Source organism: Budorcas taxicolor, chromosome 21 (assembly GCF_023091745.1).
Source record: "Budorcas taxicolor isolate Tak-1 chromosome 21, Takin1.1, whole genome shotgun sequence".
Lineage (NCBI taxonomy): Eukaryota > Metazoa > Chordata > Mammalia > Artiodactyla > Bovidae > Budorcas > Budorcas taxicolor.
The window spans coordinates 72,225,544-72,243,024 of record NC_068930.1 but is presented as its reverse complement, the minus strand read 5'-3'; the positions used below and the strand labels follow the sequence as shown (position 1 = coordinate 72,243,024).

General features: G+C 49.0%; 2 protein-coding genes across 2 annotated transcripts in view; one reads left to right on the top strand and one right to left on the bottom strand.

Annotated features, from left to right (window-relative positions):
* The window catches only part of TDRD9 (tudor domain containing 9), a 111,351-nt gene extending 97,190 nt beyond the window's left edge, over positions 1-14,161 (bottom strand). The window contains exon 1 of the mRNA XM_052659887.1: positions 13,860-14,161. Within this exon, the coding sequence (XP_052515847.1) occupies positions 13,860-14,161 (302 nt within the window). The remainder of the gene's footprint in view (positions 1-13,859) is intronic.
* RD3L (RD3 like) lies at positions 3,862-4,828 on the top strand. The gene is made up of 2 exons (XM_052659889.1): positions 3,862-4,160; positions 4,531-4,828. The coding sequence occupies exons 1-2, from the start codon at positions 3,862-3,864 to the stop codon at positions 4,826-4,828; spliced, it is 597 nt and encodes a 198-aa protein (XP_052515849.1).
* Positions 14,162-17,481: the final 3,320 nt, after the last annotated feature.

Genomic DNA, 17,481 nt, shown 5'->3' with positions numbered 1-17,481 from the left:
CATGATACGATGACACTCCAAGCGCCCAGGGCACACCCACAGGGACCGCGCTGGGAGCCGTCAGGAGCGCTCCTGGGCGAAGCGACGACCACTGACTTTGGATAATGGCTATCCAACCTGGGGACCCCCCACCTCACACCAACTGCAAATCAACTCTAAACCAACTCTCCAGCCAGGAGGTACTTATTTTTTAAGCCTAAAACGCTGATCTTCCGCTATGTCATAACTATGGAATAAAGAAGGCTTTAAACAAGAACAGAAAAAAGGGAAATATGAATGAACGAGTTATAAAGCCTGAGACGACGTCTACAGAGGCAAAGGGCACGGACAGAGGTCACGTGAGAGCAGCGGCCCAGGCGCGCTGCGAGTCCCCGCCCGTCAGGAAGACCCGAGCACAGCCCGGCAGAGATGCGGCCTTTAACGTGGCCCGCCATATGGAGGGAGTAATTAATACAGGGAAAAGAAATCCAACATCAGCTTCTCAAATGCTGACTGCATCTTTAATAGTCAAAAAAAAGAAACAACCAATAATCCAGAACTTTGAGATCCGTAGCAGAGGAATTAAAAGCCGGAGGCAGTAGCCTCCTTACAGTGGAAAGCCTTCCTTTAACTGCAGCACGAAGCTGCTGAGAACTGTCGGAGGCGGCCGGGTCGCAAGCACCTAAAGTCTGCATAGATACAGTCTGGCCCCTTCGCCTGCCCCTCAGGGTTCCAAACTTTGTCTTTTTAGGCTTGAACTTAAGTACTTCCTTATGCATCTCACACTTTTACACACGCACACTAGGGATGACACGGTCCTATCTCACTGTCTTATAAAGCTTTCTACAGCTCAGCCAAGATGTGGCCTGAAAGCCATGGCAGAGACCAGAACGGAGCCACCTGCACACTCAAGTCTCACGCCTTCCACACAAACCAGCCTCACGGGGTTGCAGTCAATGAGAAAAACTCACTCATTCAACTCACTAAAATGTTTGATGAATAAAATCCAACGTTATTCTGATTATACTCTGATGAACAGGCAGGATTAACGCAAAGGTACTTCCTTACCCGGATCTACAAATACTTCTGTTCTCTGTCTACATCACAGTGGGGGAACTGCTGTAATCAGAGAATGACATTTGGGCTCTATTTCAATCTAATGACCTCAGGAGCTAGGACAGAAAAAAAAAATTTATAATACTACCGGCGGCACACCCTAAGTATTAGAAAAACTGGCTTATCCGAGGAAGATCAAAGGAAAATGTACTGAATGTGAGTCAGGGTGGTAGGAAACGTTCTGTGAAGGTCAGACTTGGGCAAGCCTCGATGGCCAGCTAGGTGCTAACAGGTCAAGGGGAGGCGAGAGACCGCCCCTCGAGAAGTTCTCTGTGTGGCTTGCTCAATGACCCTTAGGTCTCCACTCCGAGGACAGCCCGTCCCCAGGAAGGCCTTCCCCGACCCCTGCAGCCAACCAGAGAGGGCTCAAGTGTGCCAGGACCACCACACCGACCCCTCGGGGACTCGGGTTCGTCTGCCCACGGGGCCTGCGGGTCAGGGCACGATCAGTCTGTCCACCACTGCCCCCCACAGCCCCCCAGTCCCCGACATGCACCGGGGCTGGCACAGTCGGGCACAGTCAAGGGTACCTGCTGGGAGGAGAGCCGCAACCCCAGTGGGGGCAGAACGGACCTGGTCTCAAAGGACAAGAGTATAGCAGTGGGGAGAAACGCGACCAGAGCCAAGCAAACAGGCGTCAAGGGGAAAATGGTGTTTTTCCCTCAGACCGAAGAGTTAGTTGGTATTTAAACCGGGCCCTGAAAAAGAGAGTTACAGTATAGGAACACAGAAAAGAAAGACAAGCCCGCAGCAGAGCCAGCGTGAGCGCAGCTGAAGGGTCAGAGCCGGGCACACGCGGGACAGACACCGGTGTGCAAGCAAGCAAGCCCGGGACAGAAACGCAGGTCATCTTCCACACCCAACACAGCTCTGATGCTGCAGAGGCAAACGCAAAGAACGAAAGCGCCGATGAGGAGGTTATTCAAAGGGAGAAGCCGCATGGTTCACGGTGCCGTCAGGAGGAAATCCGAGAGGACAGTTCTGTCACGAGAAACTTTCCTCCCGTCCTTCGCACAGCACTATACACGATGCAATGTGAAAACCTGCTCGTTGCAGATAATGAATCCTGACATCTGGGTTTCCTAACATGTGAGCGACAGGAGCTGCAGGGTGACCACGCGCATCCCTCTCCATCGCGTGTGACACGCAGGTCTGATGTGGACAAACGAGGTCTACTCGTCACAGTTCAGCTGAAGGAAAGAGCAACACAAGAAACAAATAGAAAAGGGAAGCACTGTGCAGTCATTTAACACAGACCTGGAGAGTCAAGAACCTGTCCACACCTGAGAGAAAGACACACAGGCGCTCGGACAGAAAATCCTCACGAGGACCTTACACGCCAGCGCTCACCCGAAGAGGACGTGCAGGTCTCACTTTCAGCTCCAGAAGAAAACAGACATCATTTTCTATAATGAATTGTAAGATTTTGTTTACAACTTCATATGTTCTTATGTCTCTATTTCTTTTTCTGACCTTAATCAATAGATTCACTTATCACCATGCTTCTAGAGATTACAAAGTATTAAGGTATCTGCTCCAGTGTATGTAATATCATATGTAATGCATTGCAACTTGTTTAAATATACAAATTTAAATACTATTTAGCAAGAAAACCAAATGTGCGCAGAATGTAACATTCGCTGAATATCGCGCAGGACTAGTGTCTAGCATTCTCTGCCTACTCTGCACAATCCCAACGCGTTTCCTCAGAGTGTAGATCGTTTCCTCAGAGTGTAGATCGTGTGTATCTTGTGCAAAGAGTCAAGTCCGATCCCTTCCCCATGCTTTCATGAGCAGGGACAGTGACCTGGCTTCTAAATGGCCTGAAAGTTAAGCTGAAGAATAAAAGCAACATGGTTATTTTTAGAGCTCTCCAGGCATAAAAATGCAGCACTAAACTGTGGCCCGCAGCTCCGCAGAGCAGAGCGTCACATCACGCGGCAGCCTTCACTTTAGCTGGGAGCGCATCTGCGGTGCTTCAGACGACCTTTCTTCATCTCTTCACCAGGGATATGTCTAAACGCATTTAGGACCAGAATCCGTAGCTGCTGGCATCTTTTTCAAAGAGACTGAGCTACATTCAAAAGGCAAAGCGTTATATAATTTGTAAAGATTAAATAGTAAGTTATTTTTGTCATTTCTTCTAGGCTACTCACAAGGTGAATTAAGGAGCATTCTCTCCAAATGAAGACATCACAGCTTCATTCCTGACACAGAAAGTTATTTATTTTGAAGACGGTTTCAGTGGGGAAAGGAGTCGGCTCATTCTCTCAACAGGGGCCCATCCAGGAGGAGGAGACGTGCCTGTGTGAAGCACAGCTCCATCACCAATTCAAGTGAACTCTTTAGCAACAGGCCACGTTGGACCCAGCAACTTCACAGGTAACCTTTAAACCTTTTCTGTATAAAACCTGAGTCAGAAGTATGTTTGCAGATAGCACTTTCCTATATGTTAATATTGTAGAGCCCCCTAAGAACCTTTAATAGCAAGTGTTGGTGTTATTTTCAGAAAGCGTTCAGTCTGTACATTATCTCTGACTGTGTTTCATTCCTGCTTAGCGACATAAAAGTATTTCGAAAGCCTGGTTTTGGGCACTGACCTAGTTAGAAATAATCCGTTCTAATCTTATTCTGACCTGTATATCTAACCAGTGAAAAATCCATGCACTTTTCTGGCAAATTTACTGTAAAGAAACAAATATTTGCTGATCAGAGCCGTAACATTTTATGCAAGTAAACAAGTGAAAGCTTTTCCACAGGCTTAAAATGCCATTTTTTGGCTGGATGAAATGGCCAAAATATGATTCCTACAAATCCACACACTACCCTGACTCAGATGTAGTGACCAAGACTCTGCTCCGGGAATTAAAGTGGCATCTGAAGGAACGGGAGAGACTGATACAAGAGATCGAAAACGAGCAAAAAGTTAAAAAAACAGGTGTGGATTACAACTGGCTGAGAAGCTGCCAGAATCCCCACACAGCCATTCCAGCTACAGAACAAAGACAACTCGAGGTTCTCTGCTCACAGGTTCAACCTTGTCAAACGGGAACTGTTCTCAGCAGGTAAAATACTATATTCTCTTCTCGTGATGTCTGCTGTCAACTCTTAAGCTCCTCTTATATTTAGAGTGGAAATCGTTATTTATCATATAAATCCTTTAACCATGTGTATCAAATACTCAGCAACCAAAATCCCTAAGAATGGGCTGGACAAGAAAAAAAAAAAATCTGTTGATATCTCACTGGCTAGGAAATGTTTTAAAGTCACTTTCAAAATTTCTTCACTAGAAGCGTAATTTTAAAGCAATGTGCAGTTTATGCTAAAGATGGATAACTACTACATGAGCACATTATTTAAGCTGAATTTTTGAGACAAAGGGTTATGACAAAAGAGATTTTCTGAACTGAATACTCATAAGTGCTTTGCCTCTAGATTTCGAGAAGTTCTGGCAGAAAACGATGTACTGCCATGGGAAATCGTCTACGTCTTCAAGCAAGTTCTGAGAGACTTCCTGAGCAGCGCTGGCGGGAGCAGTCAGCAGGAGGGCCTGGAAGGGTCCCCGAGCGCAGCCTGCGCTGCACGCTCCGTGACCCCCGGGGGCAGCTCCGTGGGTCCTGAGAGAGATGAAATCCCCACCATCTCAAGCTATGTAGACAGAAACACAAAGAACAGGTTCCCGACATTCTCACACCGAATATGGAACCTACCGTACTACTCCCCATCAAGTTAAGTTACCTATACCCAGAGAGAAGAGTTTTTTAGTGACCATCTTAGCATCAGAACTCTTAACATTAAGAGAAAGTGATGTGACTTAATGCTCCTCTTTGTTGCAAGATCAGAAGCTAAAACTTCTGTGACATAGTCGATATCTGAAATAGTGTTCCTTTTCTAGTCACTTTTAAAATGCAATGTTTTCACTGAACAGGATGCTTTTAACTAAAATATTTCCTAAATATTTTGAAAAACTGTTTGAAGTATTTTCTTATACCTCAAACACAACTCACAGGAACTAAGTTTTCTTCTGAAATTTGAAATATGAAATTTATATGAAAGTATGAAGTATAACATTTGACAAATTAACTTTGACATTAACTTTGACTTTTCTTGTAAAAGGAAGCTATGTGTTGAATAAAATAAATGATTGATGTGAATCTTATCTTTACAATATAAGACTGATCAATCAAGCTCTGTGGGGGAGGCGGCAGGGAAGGAGGAAACGACGGGTGCTCTGCAAGCAAAGCAGTGCTTCATCTCAACACTCAGAGTCATCTTTAATCTCAGCCAACATTAAGAGACACTACTGGGCGACTTCACTTCCACTTTTCACTTTCATGCACTGGAGAAGGAAATGGCAACCCACTCCAGCGTTCTTGCCTGGAGAATCCCAGGGACAGGGGAGCCTGGTGGGCTGCCGTCTGTGGGGTCGCACAAGGTCAGACACGACTGAAGCAACTTAGCAGCAGCAGCAGCAGCAACATTAAGAGAAGCATAAAAAACACAGATCTATATTATGAATAAAAAGAAATGAACTGGTTCAACAACACTGGTAACTGCTACTCTCAAAGAAAAACAATCAATGCTGATCTATACTTTAAACCAATACTGTGTTAGTCGCTCAGTCGTGTCCAACTCTTTGCAACCCCACGGGCTGTAGCCCACCAGGCTCCTCTGTCCGTGGAATTCTCCAGGCAAGAATACTGGAGTGGGCAGCCATTCCCATCTCCAGGCCATCCTGGTGTCAACATGACCAGGGCTTAATAAGACAAGGCAAATGGAAATACACCCCAAGCAGATTTAAAATAAAGACACCTTTCACTCCTGATCCCTTTCTGTTCAGTTTTCAGAACATAACTATGGCTTCTTCCATCACTGTAAGAGTTCACAGAGTGAGAACTATTTGTGGGAAAGAGAAATGTTCCCCAAAGTGCGCAGCTGCTCATTGAGCAGTAAATGTAGGAAGCAGAAAACAAGAGGTTCAATACTGCATCAATGATGCAAACAGGATTTTCATTTAATTTTTATGGGAGTCTAGTTGGTTTACGACGTTGTGTTGGTTTCTGCTACACAGCAAACTGAATCAATTACACATAAGCACAGATCCACTCTTTTTTAGATTATTTTCCCATAAAGACCATTACAGAGCATTGAGTACATTTCCCTATGCTATATGGTAGGTCCTCACGGAGTTTTTGTTTTAAATAGAATTTGGAGTTTGTCTATGAAACTCCGTACTAGAACTGGCAGCCTCACCGTATCAGAAAATACACACCATGAAGAGGTTTAAAACATCTTCCTCCCACAAAGGCACCTCAAACAGTCACTGCACCAAAGAAATGACCAAGTCTACAGCACTTTCAAGAAAGGGCAATCCTCTCTGTCCAGAAGGGAAGAAAATAAAATTTTAAATATAGTGCCTATCAAAAAGCTCACAGTGACTGAAGAGGCTGTAGATGGTAGGTCATCCCAGTAGCGCAGGAAGAAGACGGACCCACCCCACTGAGTCACCCACAAGGCGTGAGCCATCCGCACCCCAGACTGTCAGCGAGTGGGAAAACGCACTGACCTGGGCATTCTCAGTTTCCAGCTCCCACTTTCGTCTTTGGCAGTAAGCTAATAACCATGATTCCCGTGTCAGTATCAGTGTATCTAACTTAAAACTAGAGTTGTTTCTTAAAAACCGACAAATCAAGCAGAAATTATAACACCAATAACTCCCTGAAACATTACCAGATCCACACATTTATACGCTGGGCTACTTATAGTACTTTAAATCAGCAAAAGAATGAGGATTGAAAATATAAGTGGGGTACAAATGGGGGAGAGGAAAGCTTCAGGTATGGTTTACAAAGATGAAGTGTCGGCACGGCAGCTAAGTTTGAGCTTGGGAACAATAAGGAATACACACACTAAGCCACTAACAGGACTCTGGTAGCCTGACACACAGCCAGCTCTCAAAAGGCGGCACTGTTCCCCAGCTCGGTCCACCTAAGAGCAGGCAGCCATGCCTCTCCACGCAGGCGCTGTGCTGAGCACCGCCTGTGTCTCTCTCTCAATCCTGGATTCGAAAGCAGGTGACGCTGTTCCCGTCGGACAGATGAGCAGACGGCCTCAGGCCTGCTCAACGGCTCCCCAACAGCACAGAGACACTGACTGGCAGAGCGGGGATGCACGTCAGCCTGGCAGGCCCCTCCAGCCCCAAATGCACACAGCCGGTTGCCTACCTGACACCTCCTCTTGGAGGCCCACAGGCAACTTAAAATCAACATGCTCTAAACCGAAATCACAGAGGTTCGCTAACAGGATAAATAAAATGCAAGAAAGGAACAGAGGAATCCAAACAGCACATTTACAGACTAAAAGCATAACTCAACCCTTCACCCAGTGCTTTCCAGTCACTTCTCAGGAAATGACACTACTACCCATCCATCCAATTTTATAAGCTGGACATCTCAGAATCATTCTGATCCCCTTGCTTTGGTGGAGGAGCCAAAAAACACATCACAAACAAGACTGTGTGTGACGGTATACACCATGAAACACACTTACTCTGGAAATACTTCGTGGTACAGTTGCCAGGGTATTACACACACACGGGCCCCCCCCCCCCCCCGCCCCAACCTGAGGGAAATCAGCTCTGGTCAGAGGAGTAAAGACAGATTTCAGGCTTTATTCAAGATAGGAGCAAATGAGGAAGCAACCCTCATCATTTTTAGAATAAAAGTAAGTGGGACCCACAAAGACAATTCATCCCCTCAGACACCTGAGTTCCTGCTACATGCCAAGTACTGTGCTGGGGTGGAGACTCATTGAAAATCTCCACCCTCAAGAGTTATGTGGGGAAAACAACACAAAATAATTCCTTGAGAGCACTAAGAGACACACTCAGTACACTAAGCACGCGCGACGTGAAACAGGCTCTCCCGCTTGCCTTTCCTCGGACCCTGCCAGTGCTTCTTCCCAGCCGCCTTTGCACACTTTATCTTACAACCTCTAAATGAGCACGTGCTCCCGGCCTGGGGCTCCATCACCCAGAGCCTTAAACTCCCACTGGTCCAGCCCCACAGCGAGGCTTCTCTCCTCGACTCCAGACTACCTGCACTTCCCGTTATCTAATAGGAATTTCAAAGTTAGCATGTTCGAGGTCAAGCTCCTGGTATTCCCCCCACGCCAGTTCTTCCTGCAGTCCAGCCTTCCTCAGCGGATGGCAACAGCTTCTAAGGGCTCGGCCAGAAACCAGATGTCACCCGTGCCTGCTTCCCACTCCCATTCTGTATCTGATCCGGCTAGAGTTCCAGCCTCTTAATAACACATCCTGAATCCCACTGTCACTCACCACCTCCACTGCCACTGTCCTGGTCTATATGCCTGTCCTCCCTCCTGCTTGGATGATGTGTTTCTAAGGACTCTTCAGAGAAACAGAGCCAATAGGATATGCATTGATAAAGTTGATACCTGACTTCCCTATTTCTGCCCTGGGCCCCATTCAGTTCATTCAACTGGCAGCCATCCTGCTGGAGTGGGAACCACAAGGGGTGGCCACGCACAGAGCCTCCAGGTGCCCTCCAGTGACCCCGGACAGCTCGGGTGGGGCAGCTTCTCACTGAGACCACAGACGGAACTCGTGACCTGGCGCCTGCTCCCACCGGACCCCCCTCCTCTCCATCAGCCAACCCCAGCTGCTCCTGGAAGACACAGACACTCAAGTACTTTCCCAACAAATGGGGAAATTACCTAACAATTTACATCCGTTAAAGAGAAGGTTTTTAAAAAACAGGGAATTCACAGGTCAAGAGAAAACAGAACTCCTTGGACGGTAACACGGGCCAACACTAACATCTATGCAAGGCCTAGACACGGAAAGGCAGGGCCAAAAGGAAAAGGTCGCATGCTGTGGAGGCAAACACACCCACTGTCCAGCCTATCAGAGAGCGCGCTGGGAGCAGCTTCTCAACACAGCTGAGGGAGCCAAGGGGCAGCTCTAAGACAGGACCAGCCTCGCCTGCCAGGACGGGCTGCCTGTGCGGCCTGCCACGCGCAAGGCGCCCAACGCAGCAGGCGCTCAATCGCCAGTCCGGCACACCAGGAAGGAAATGGGAAATCAAGAAACAGGAAACTGGATAAAGGCGCCAGGCGACAGCAATCTGAAAGCTTCCGCAGCAGCACCTCCGGGATCAAGCACACCTTAAGGTGCTGGAGAGTCAAGAGATGTAAAAGTGGGAGCTAAGCAAGACTGCAGTGAGCCACGAGTCTGGGAGCTTTGCAGACAGAGGCCAGGCCACACACAGACCAGCCCTGGGCAGAGGCGGGGGTGGCTAGCTCCCAGCCTCGAGCTGAGGGCCAGGCCCTGAGTTCCAAAGGGAAGCCCGCAGACAACTGTGGAGGGAAACGCTCAGATGCCTATCACAGTCACAAAGTATTTCCTTTTTCACATGCCAAGGTGAAGAAAGGCAATGTAAAAATAAAAGAAAACATCCCACAATCAGCACAAAGGAGCAAAAACAACAATACCACGTGGAAAACAAGACAGGAGGAAATCCATATCACTGACGCATCATCTGCCAACCATTCACCCACCCACCCGGCTCTGCCACCCCTCCCAGCTCGGGGCCATCTCTGACCCCTCACCACAGGGCCTCAGGTGCGGCTTCCTTCCAGAAGGAAACGCACACCATGACCGTGCTCACCACCCAGACATGCATCCATCTCACAGAGCAACTCTTCTCTCAACTATTGTGATCCATACTGGAACTTTCTGTTGCTCCGTTTTTAAATGCTAGGGGTCATGACTCCTGCGGCTCACTGAACTGACTTAGCACCACAGACAGACTAAACTCCAATGACGCATGCGTGCTACTCTTCCCACCTGCGGGACGGATCCCCTCTAGCACGGTTTCACTGTGTGATACCCTACACTGATAAAGCCTGTCTTCCTCTGCATCAAATGTTTTCTCACAACATCGAAACTCTCCTGCACAGAGAAGACATCAGTCGGAAGCCTCTGAGTGGCCGCCGTACCAGGCGACAGCTTCTCATGTCTGAATCCCAGCTCCACCGCTGCCAGTCAGCCCGAGCTCAGCAGTCTAGAACAGCACACACGTGTTGCTTCAGTTTCTGTGAGTCACGCATCCAGGTGGCCCCAACCGGGCCCTCTGCTTCGTTGTGGTTGTTCAGTCATCAAGTCGTGTCCGGCTCTTTGCGAGCCCATGACTGACGCGCGCCAGGCCTCCCTGTCCTTCACCACCTCCTGAAGCTTGCTCAAACTCATGTCCACCGGGCCAGTGATGCCATCCAACCATCTCATCCTCTGTCTCCCCCTTCTCCTCCTGTCCTCAAACTTTCCCAGCATCAGGGTCTTTTCCAATGAGTTGGCTCTTTGCATCAGATGGCCAAAGTACTGGAGCTTCAGCTTCAGCATCAGTCCTTCCAATGAATATTCAGGGTTAATTCCCTTTAGGATGGACTGGTCTAATCTCCTTGCGGTCCAAGGGACTCTCAGAAGTGTTCTCCAGCACAATTCGAAAGCGTCAAGTCTCCGGCGCTCCAGCTATGGCAAGCTCAAGATAGCGCACTGAAAAGCAGAGACATCACTTTGCCAACAGAGGCCCGTTTAGTCAAAACTACGGTTTTGCCAGTAGTCATGTGCAGATGTGAGAATTTCACTGTCCTACGGTTTGCCTTGGAAATGAACTGAGATCATTCTGTCATTGTTAAGACTGCCTCGAAGCACTGCATTTCAGACTCTCTTGTTAACTATGAGGGCTACTCCATCTCTTCTAAGGGATTCTTGCCCGCAGCAGTAGATATGATGGTCATGTGAATTAAATTCACCCATTCCCATCCATTTTTAGTTCACTGATTCCTAAAATGTCAATGTTCACTGTTGCCATCTCCTGTTTGACCACTTCCAATTTACTCTGATTCACAGACCTAACATTCCGGGTTCCTATGCAATACTGTTCTTTACAGCATCAGACTTTAGTTTCACCGCCAGACACAGCCACAACGGGGCACAGTTTCCACTTTGGCTCAGCCTCTTCATTCTTTCTGGAGCTACGTCACTCTTAAGCATACTGAACACCTACTGACCTGGGGAGGGGGGCTCATCTTTCAGTGTCGTAATTTTTTGCCTTTTCACTGGTGGTAGGCAAACATCTGGAGAAGGCAATGGCAGCCCACTCCAGTCCTCTTGCCTGGAAAATCCCATGGACGGAGGAGCCTGGTGGGCTGCAGTCCATGGGGTCACACAGAGTCAGACACGACTGAAGCAACTGAGGAGCAGCAGGCAAACATCTACTGCATTTACCAAGTAATCTTACATGCCGATTGTAATAATTTTAAAAATGGGGCTTATATTTTATCTTTTTTCATTTTATTACTCTGAAAATTCATTCTTTATTGACTTTACAACAGTCTTAGCCCATGAAGAATTGAGAATTTTTAAAACTCTCAGACGGTAAAGCGTCTGCCTGCAATGCTGGAGACCCGGGTTCGATTCCTGGGTCAGGAAGGTCCCCTGGAGAAGGAAATGGCAATCCACTCCAGCACTCTTGCCTGGAAAATCCCATGGACGGAAGAGCCTGATAGGCCACAGTCCATGGGGTCACAAAGAGTCGGATACGACTGAGCGACCTCAGTTTCACTTCAGCAGTTAAAAGGACATTTAAATCCGTGCTTGTCATTTCTGACAAAGTCAATAATAATTTACTTCAACAACGAGTTATGTGAAAGCAATACCATTCTGTCCATTAAGTCTAGGAAGCACAGGGCGGAGCAGGGTGGCAGGTGGGCCGGGGGTGGGGGTAGGTGCTAAGGGATCATTTGCCAGAGCAATTCAGGGAAACAACCTGTGTGAAAATGAAGCAAAAGAGAACTCCAAAGCTGTATCAGAGTTTCTTTGTCCCCTCCCTGCCCCCAAGAAACAAATTTACCAAAGATCCCAAGTCCCACTTGGCTTTACAAAGGCTTGAAGCGTGTCTACAAAGGTTGGAAACAGCCCATGAGACCTTGACTCAGGCTCAAGTCCATCCACTAGATCAAAGGGTAGGGGTGAGGGGCAATGAACAAGAGTAACTTTCAGAAGTTACCAAGACAAAACCACCATCTCAACTGCAAAGGGGGCTGAACTTGAGGGAAAGGGGCCAAGCAGTGATACACAGTCCCCAGGTGGGAAGAGGTACTTCCACTCTGACCTTCTTTAAAGAGTAAGCAGGTGTTTCTACTGACCAGATCTAGGTCTCCTCAAAACGCAGGCATCTTCTTGCTTTATTTCCACCAAGATCACGTGAACAGACTTCACTGCACTCCAGCGGAAGAGGAGTGGGAGAAGGAGCACTGGTGAAACCGCACAGAGGTCCAGCACTGGTGCTCCTGGGTACTTACCCAGGCGAGCGGCCACTTCTGAGCCCACAAAACCTGCCCAAGAATGTTTACAGCAGCATTATTCACGACTGCCAAAACTTGGGATCCACCAAGATACTGTTCAGTGGTGATCCGATAGACCATGGTGCATCCAGACAATGGAATATTATTCAGCACTTAAAAAGAAATGAGTAAGCAAGCCCTGGAAAGACATGTAGGAACTTTAAGTGCATAATACTACGTGAAAGAAGCCAACCTAAAAAGGTCACATACAGAAGGATAACACACACTGTTTAGTTGCTCGGTCATATCTGACTCTTCTGCGACCCCATGGACTGTAGCCCGCCAGACTCTGTCCATGGGATTTCCCAGGCAAGAATACTGGAGTGGGTTGCCAATTCCTTCTCCAGGGGAATCTTCCCCATCCAGGGATCAAACCTGCGTCTCCTGCATTGGCCGGCAGATTCTTTACCACTGAGCCACCACAGGGAAGCAACTATAAGGCACTGTGAAAAACGCAAAACTAGAAATAACAAAAAGATTAGTGGCTGCCTACCCACTAGGGATGGGGAGTGGGGCAAAGAGGGATGAACAGGCAGAACACAGGATGTTTTCAGCAGGGGAACTACTCTGTTTGATACTAATGGTGGATACATATCGTCATGCCTTGTCCAAACCCACAGACTGGACCCCACCAAGAATCAACCCTCTGTCTTATCTATGGATCTAGTTAATAATGATGTATCTATTGGTTTGCCAGCAAATAGATGAGGAAAATGGGGAAACTGTGAGATTTCATTTTCTTGGGCTCCAAAATAAATTCCAATTGTAACAAACATACAAATATACCCCACTAGAGCAAATTACTAACAATGGAGGAAACTGTTGGAGCAGCAAGAGATACCTGGGACTCTACTTTCTGTTCAATTTTCCTGCAAACTTGAAGTGAAATCACTCAGTCGTGTCCGACTCTTTGCGACCCCATGGGCTATAGCCTACCAGGCTCCTCTGTCCATGGGATTTTCCAGGCAACAGTCCTGGAGTGGACTGCCATTTCCTTCTCCAGGGGATCTTCCCAACCCAGGGATTGAACCCGGGTCTCCCGCATTGTAGACAGATGCTTTACCATCTGAGCCACCAGGGAAATCCTCAACTGCTCTAAAATATAATAATAAAGCCTATCAATAAAAAGATTTTTCACTGACCCAAACTCTGGAGAGGGTGCACTCCTGGTGGAGAAGTTTAACCTGGTCCAGGCCACGGACTAGGGCTTGTCTGATGCCCAGCTACCTCACCAGAGAGGCCAAGGCCAGGGACGCGGTCTCACGGGGTGGGGGCGGCCCAGGTCCTCGGAGCCCAGGCCCACAACTGCGCCCACCCGTCTCTCTTTCCCAGCCTCCTACCTCCAGGGTAGTGCCAGCATGGCCTGGGCCTGGGCCGGAGCCTGCTCCTGGTCTTGGTGCTGGGCCTCAGCCTGGGCCTGGGCCTCAGCCTGGGCCTGGGCCAGGACCGGAGCCTCAGCTGGAGCCTCAGCCCGGCCCTCAGCCTCAGGGTCAGAGCTGGGGGCCGCATCCCTGCGCGGTGCCTCGTCCCGGGCAGCCTCGGCGGGGAAGGCAGGTGGTGAGCCGAGGAGCTCCACATTGGTCACCATCTTGCCGATGGTAAACCAATCATCGATTTGGTCGAGGGTGAGCTTGCGCAGCATGTTCGCAGCCCGGCCTGCGCGCCGCTCAACCGCCGGTCAGAGAAGCGTGAAGAGGCGAGGCGGGACCACCCGGCTGCATCACCAAGAGACTGCGAGCCCGCGGCCCGGCCCCGCCCCGCCCCGCCCCGCCCCGCTGCAAGTCCTCCAATCAGAGCCCTCCACAAGGCGCATTGCCTCAACCTCAGGCCGCTGGCCCCACCCCCCCACAAGCCCTCCAATCAGAGCCCTCCACGCGCCGGGCGGCTGGGAACTTGTGGCGCCAACGGACCCCGTGCGCCGACGCGCTGCGCTAGGCGTGTTGGGAGCGCTGCTCTTCCGTCCACACAGAGGCTGGGTGACTTGGGGCTCGGCCATACATTACCAAAATTGGGGAAATGAGGCCTTCAGGGTCCCTCAGCCATGTGGAGGTGGGCCCAGCGTCAGGGGACTGTAGATGTGCAAGACCAGCGCCCCCAGTGTCTCTCCAGCCTCCCCCTCGGGGCTACTCCGTCTAAGGCCTGGCGATCTGGGCCGAGGGGGAGCAGACCTTTATTGCGTACTTGCTGTGCGCCTGGCCCAGTGCGGGGTCGCGGTGATAGACCTCAGGTGAGGAAGATGAAAGGCAAACCAGAGCCTGCTAACCTCAGACACCTTGCACCTAATTTGGGGAAAGGAGCAAGAAAGTTAGGGAAGGCTTCTTGGAGAAAATGACACCTAAGTGGACACCTGCGGGAGAACCGGTTACAAGCCGGGCGAAGGAGGACTTGGAGGGGAGGTAATCCGCTGATGAAGGCAGGGGCTCTGGTAGCTGAGAGGATCTGGACGGAATTTAGTGGGGCCAGAACTTGACTGGCCGCAACTGGAGTTGCGTCTTCCTTGAGTTCTTCTTCCTTCCTAAATCCATTTCTCGGGGGCAGGGTCCTCCCCACAGCTGCACAGAAACAGGTGGTAAGAGGTTCACATTTGGAGATTATCAGCAAATGGATGGTGATTAAAGCCCTCAGAGCAGCTGAAAAGGTCCAGGCCAGAGCGAGTGGAGGTGGACAGAAGCTAGGAAACAGCCTGAAAGAAGAGGCAGAGAAGACAAAGATACTGACGTTACTGCCTGCCCAGCTTAATACCATCAGCGCCCAGTGCAGTGTCTGGCACCATGTGGGCTCCCGGGAGCGGTGTGAAAGAGTGCGTGAGCAGCATGAAGAGCATGGTACTGATCAACAATGTGAGAGCCGATCAGGTCAGGACTGGGAAATACCCAGTGAGTGGCAGTTAAGAGGTCAGCCTGAGAGCAGTGCAGGCAGAAGTCAGACTAGACGCGGTTGAACTACTGGTTTCTTACAAAAAATGAACCCAGCGTGGCACTGACCTAGCAGGTCCAGGTCCTAAGTTGGCCACACCACCACCGTGTTATGAGATCTGGGCCTTGGGGTTTTGGCCAATCCAAGTACTGAACCGTCAGAAGTATGCTTCACACATACACATTTGTGGGCAAGGGAAAGACAAGAAAATGTGATCATAAAGTCACTGAGACTCTTTGTACGTCGTTCAGCATTGATTGAAAAACACTACAACTTCATCCGTTTAGTGAAGGCTAACACATGTTCGAATTTTGCAAGATAGGCTGTTGTTCAGGTGCTCAGTCATGCGCAACTGTTTGTGACCCCATAGACTGCAGCACACCAGGCTTCCCTGTCCTTCACTGTCTCCCAGAGTTTGCTCAAACTCCTGTCCATTGAGTAGGTGATGCCGTCCAACCATGTCGTCTTCTGTCGTCCACGTCAGTAACTGCAAATCCCATTTGTGTTCCCTGGTATGTTACTAGAATATGACTAGTACAAAGAGGAAGGAGGCAATGGCAGCCCCCTCCAGTACCCTTGCCTGGAAAATCCCACGGATGGAGGAGCCTGGCGGGCTGCCGTCCATGGGGTCGCACAGAGTCGGACACGACTGAGCAACTCAGCAGCAGCAGCAGTACAAGGAGATCCAGCCAGTCCATCCTCAAGGAGATCTGCCCTGAAGATTCACTGGAAGGACTGATGTTGAAGCTGAAACTCCAATACTTTGGCCACCTGATGCGAAGAACTAACTCATTTGAAAAGACCCTGGTGCTGGGAAAGATTGAAGGCAAGAGGAGAAGGGGACTATAGAGGATGAGATGGTTGGATGGCATCATTGACTCAATGGGCATGAGTTTGAGTAAACTCCAGGAGTTTACTGGAGACCAGAAGTCTCCAGGCTTCTCTGTCCATGGGATTTCTGAGGCAAGAAAACTGGAGCGTGTTGCCATTTCCTTCTCCAGGGGATCTTCCCGACCCAGGGATCAAAACTGTGTCTCCTGCATTGGCAGGTAGGTTCTTTAACACTGAGCCACCAGGGAAGTCCAAAAAGCGGATTAAGCACTACAGTATTTTATAACAGAAGGTAGCTGAAGATACTGCTTGCTAACAGACAATATGATACATAAGCCCTGGGCGAGGAGTCAGCAGGGCATGTGGCCGAGGTCACCTGTTTAGACTGAGAGCCTTTCAATGGACTGCTGGATAAATTGGCTCTGCCGCTTCAGCTGTGAGCCTTCGAGAATGACAGAACAAGTGATGACAGGTCTGGAGATGCCACGGGCTTGCCCCAGGGCCTGCTTTGAGCCCCTTCCTTTCACGAGTAGTTCTTGGCCCTCTTTAGTCACTTGGCCCAGCTCATCCAGCATTCCTGCCCAAAGTCCAGAGTTCACAAGAGGCAGCTTGATAGTTCTGTATAGGCACGTGGACACCTAGGTCAGGGCACCTGGGAAGGCCCCAGAGTGGGCCTTGGTGGAGGTTTCACAGATTTGCATTCCCAGAGCTGGTGGGGCCGCAGGCCCAAAGGGAAAACAGAAGACGATTACAAATGATGTTGATGCCATGAGCAGGAGATGCTTTGCCCAAAATACTTTCATATCTTCACTGACCCTCCTCAGGCACAAAATATAGCATTTTGTACTCTGAATAAATCTGCTGGGATGGCCCATTCTTTAAACATTGTTTTCTTTAAACATGGGCCATGTTTCTTGCAGGCCATGTTGGATAAGCGACTAAGGACATTGAAATTCTGTTGATCTCAAGTGGAGTTTTAAGTTGAAATGATTTGTCTTGAAATAACTCCTTGAGGTTTTTCCTAAGTGCTTTTTGTCCTCTGCAGTTTTCTATCTCTTTTTCTAAGAGTGTTTTTCAAACTTTGTCTTTGTCTCAGGATTCCTTTACATGCTTAAAAATTGTTGAAGACCCACCCTAGAGAGCTTTTGTTTATGTGGGTTCTATCTAATTTTTTAGGGGTTACGACTGAGGTTTTATTTATTTTTACATTAATTT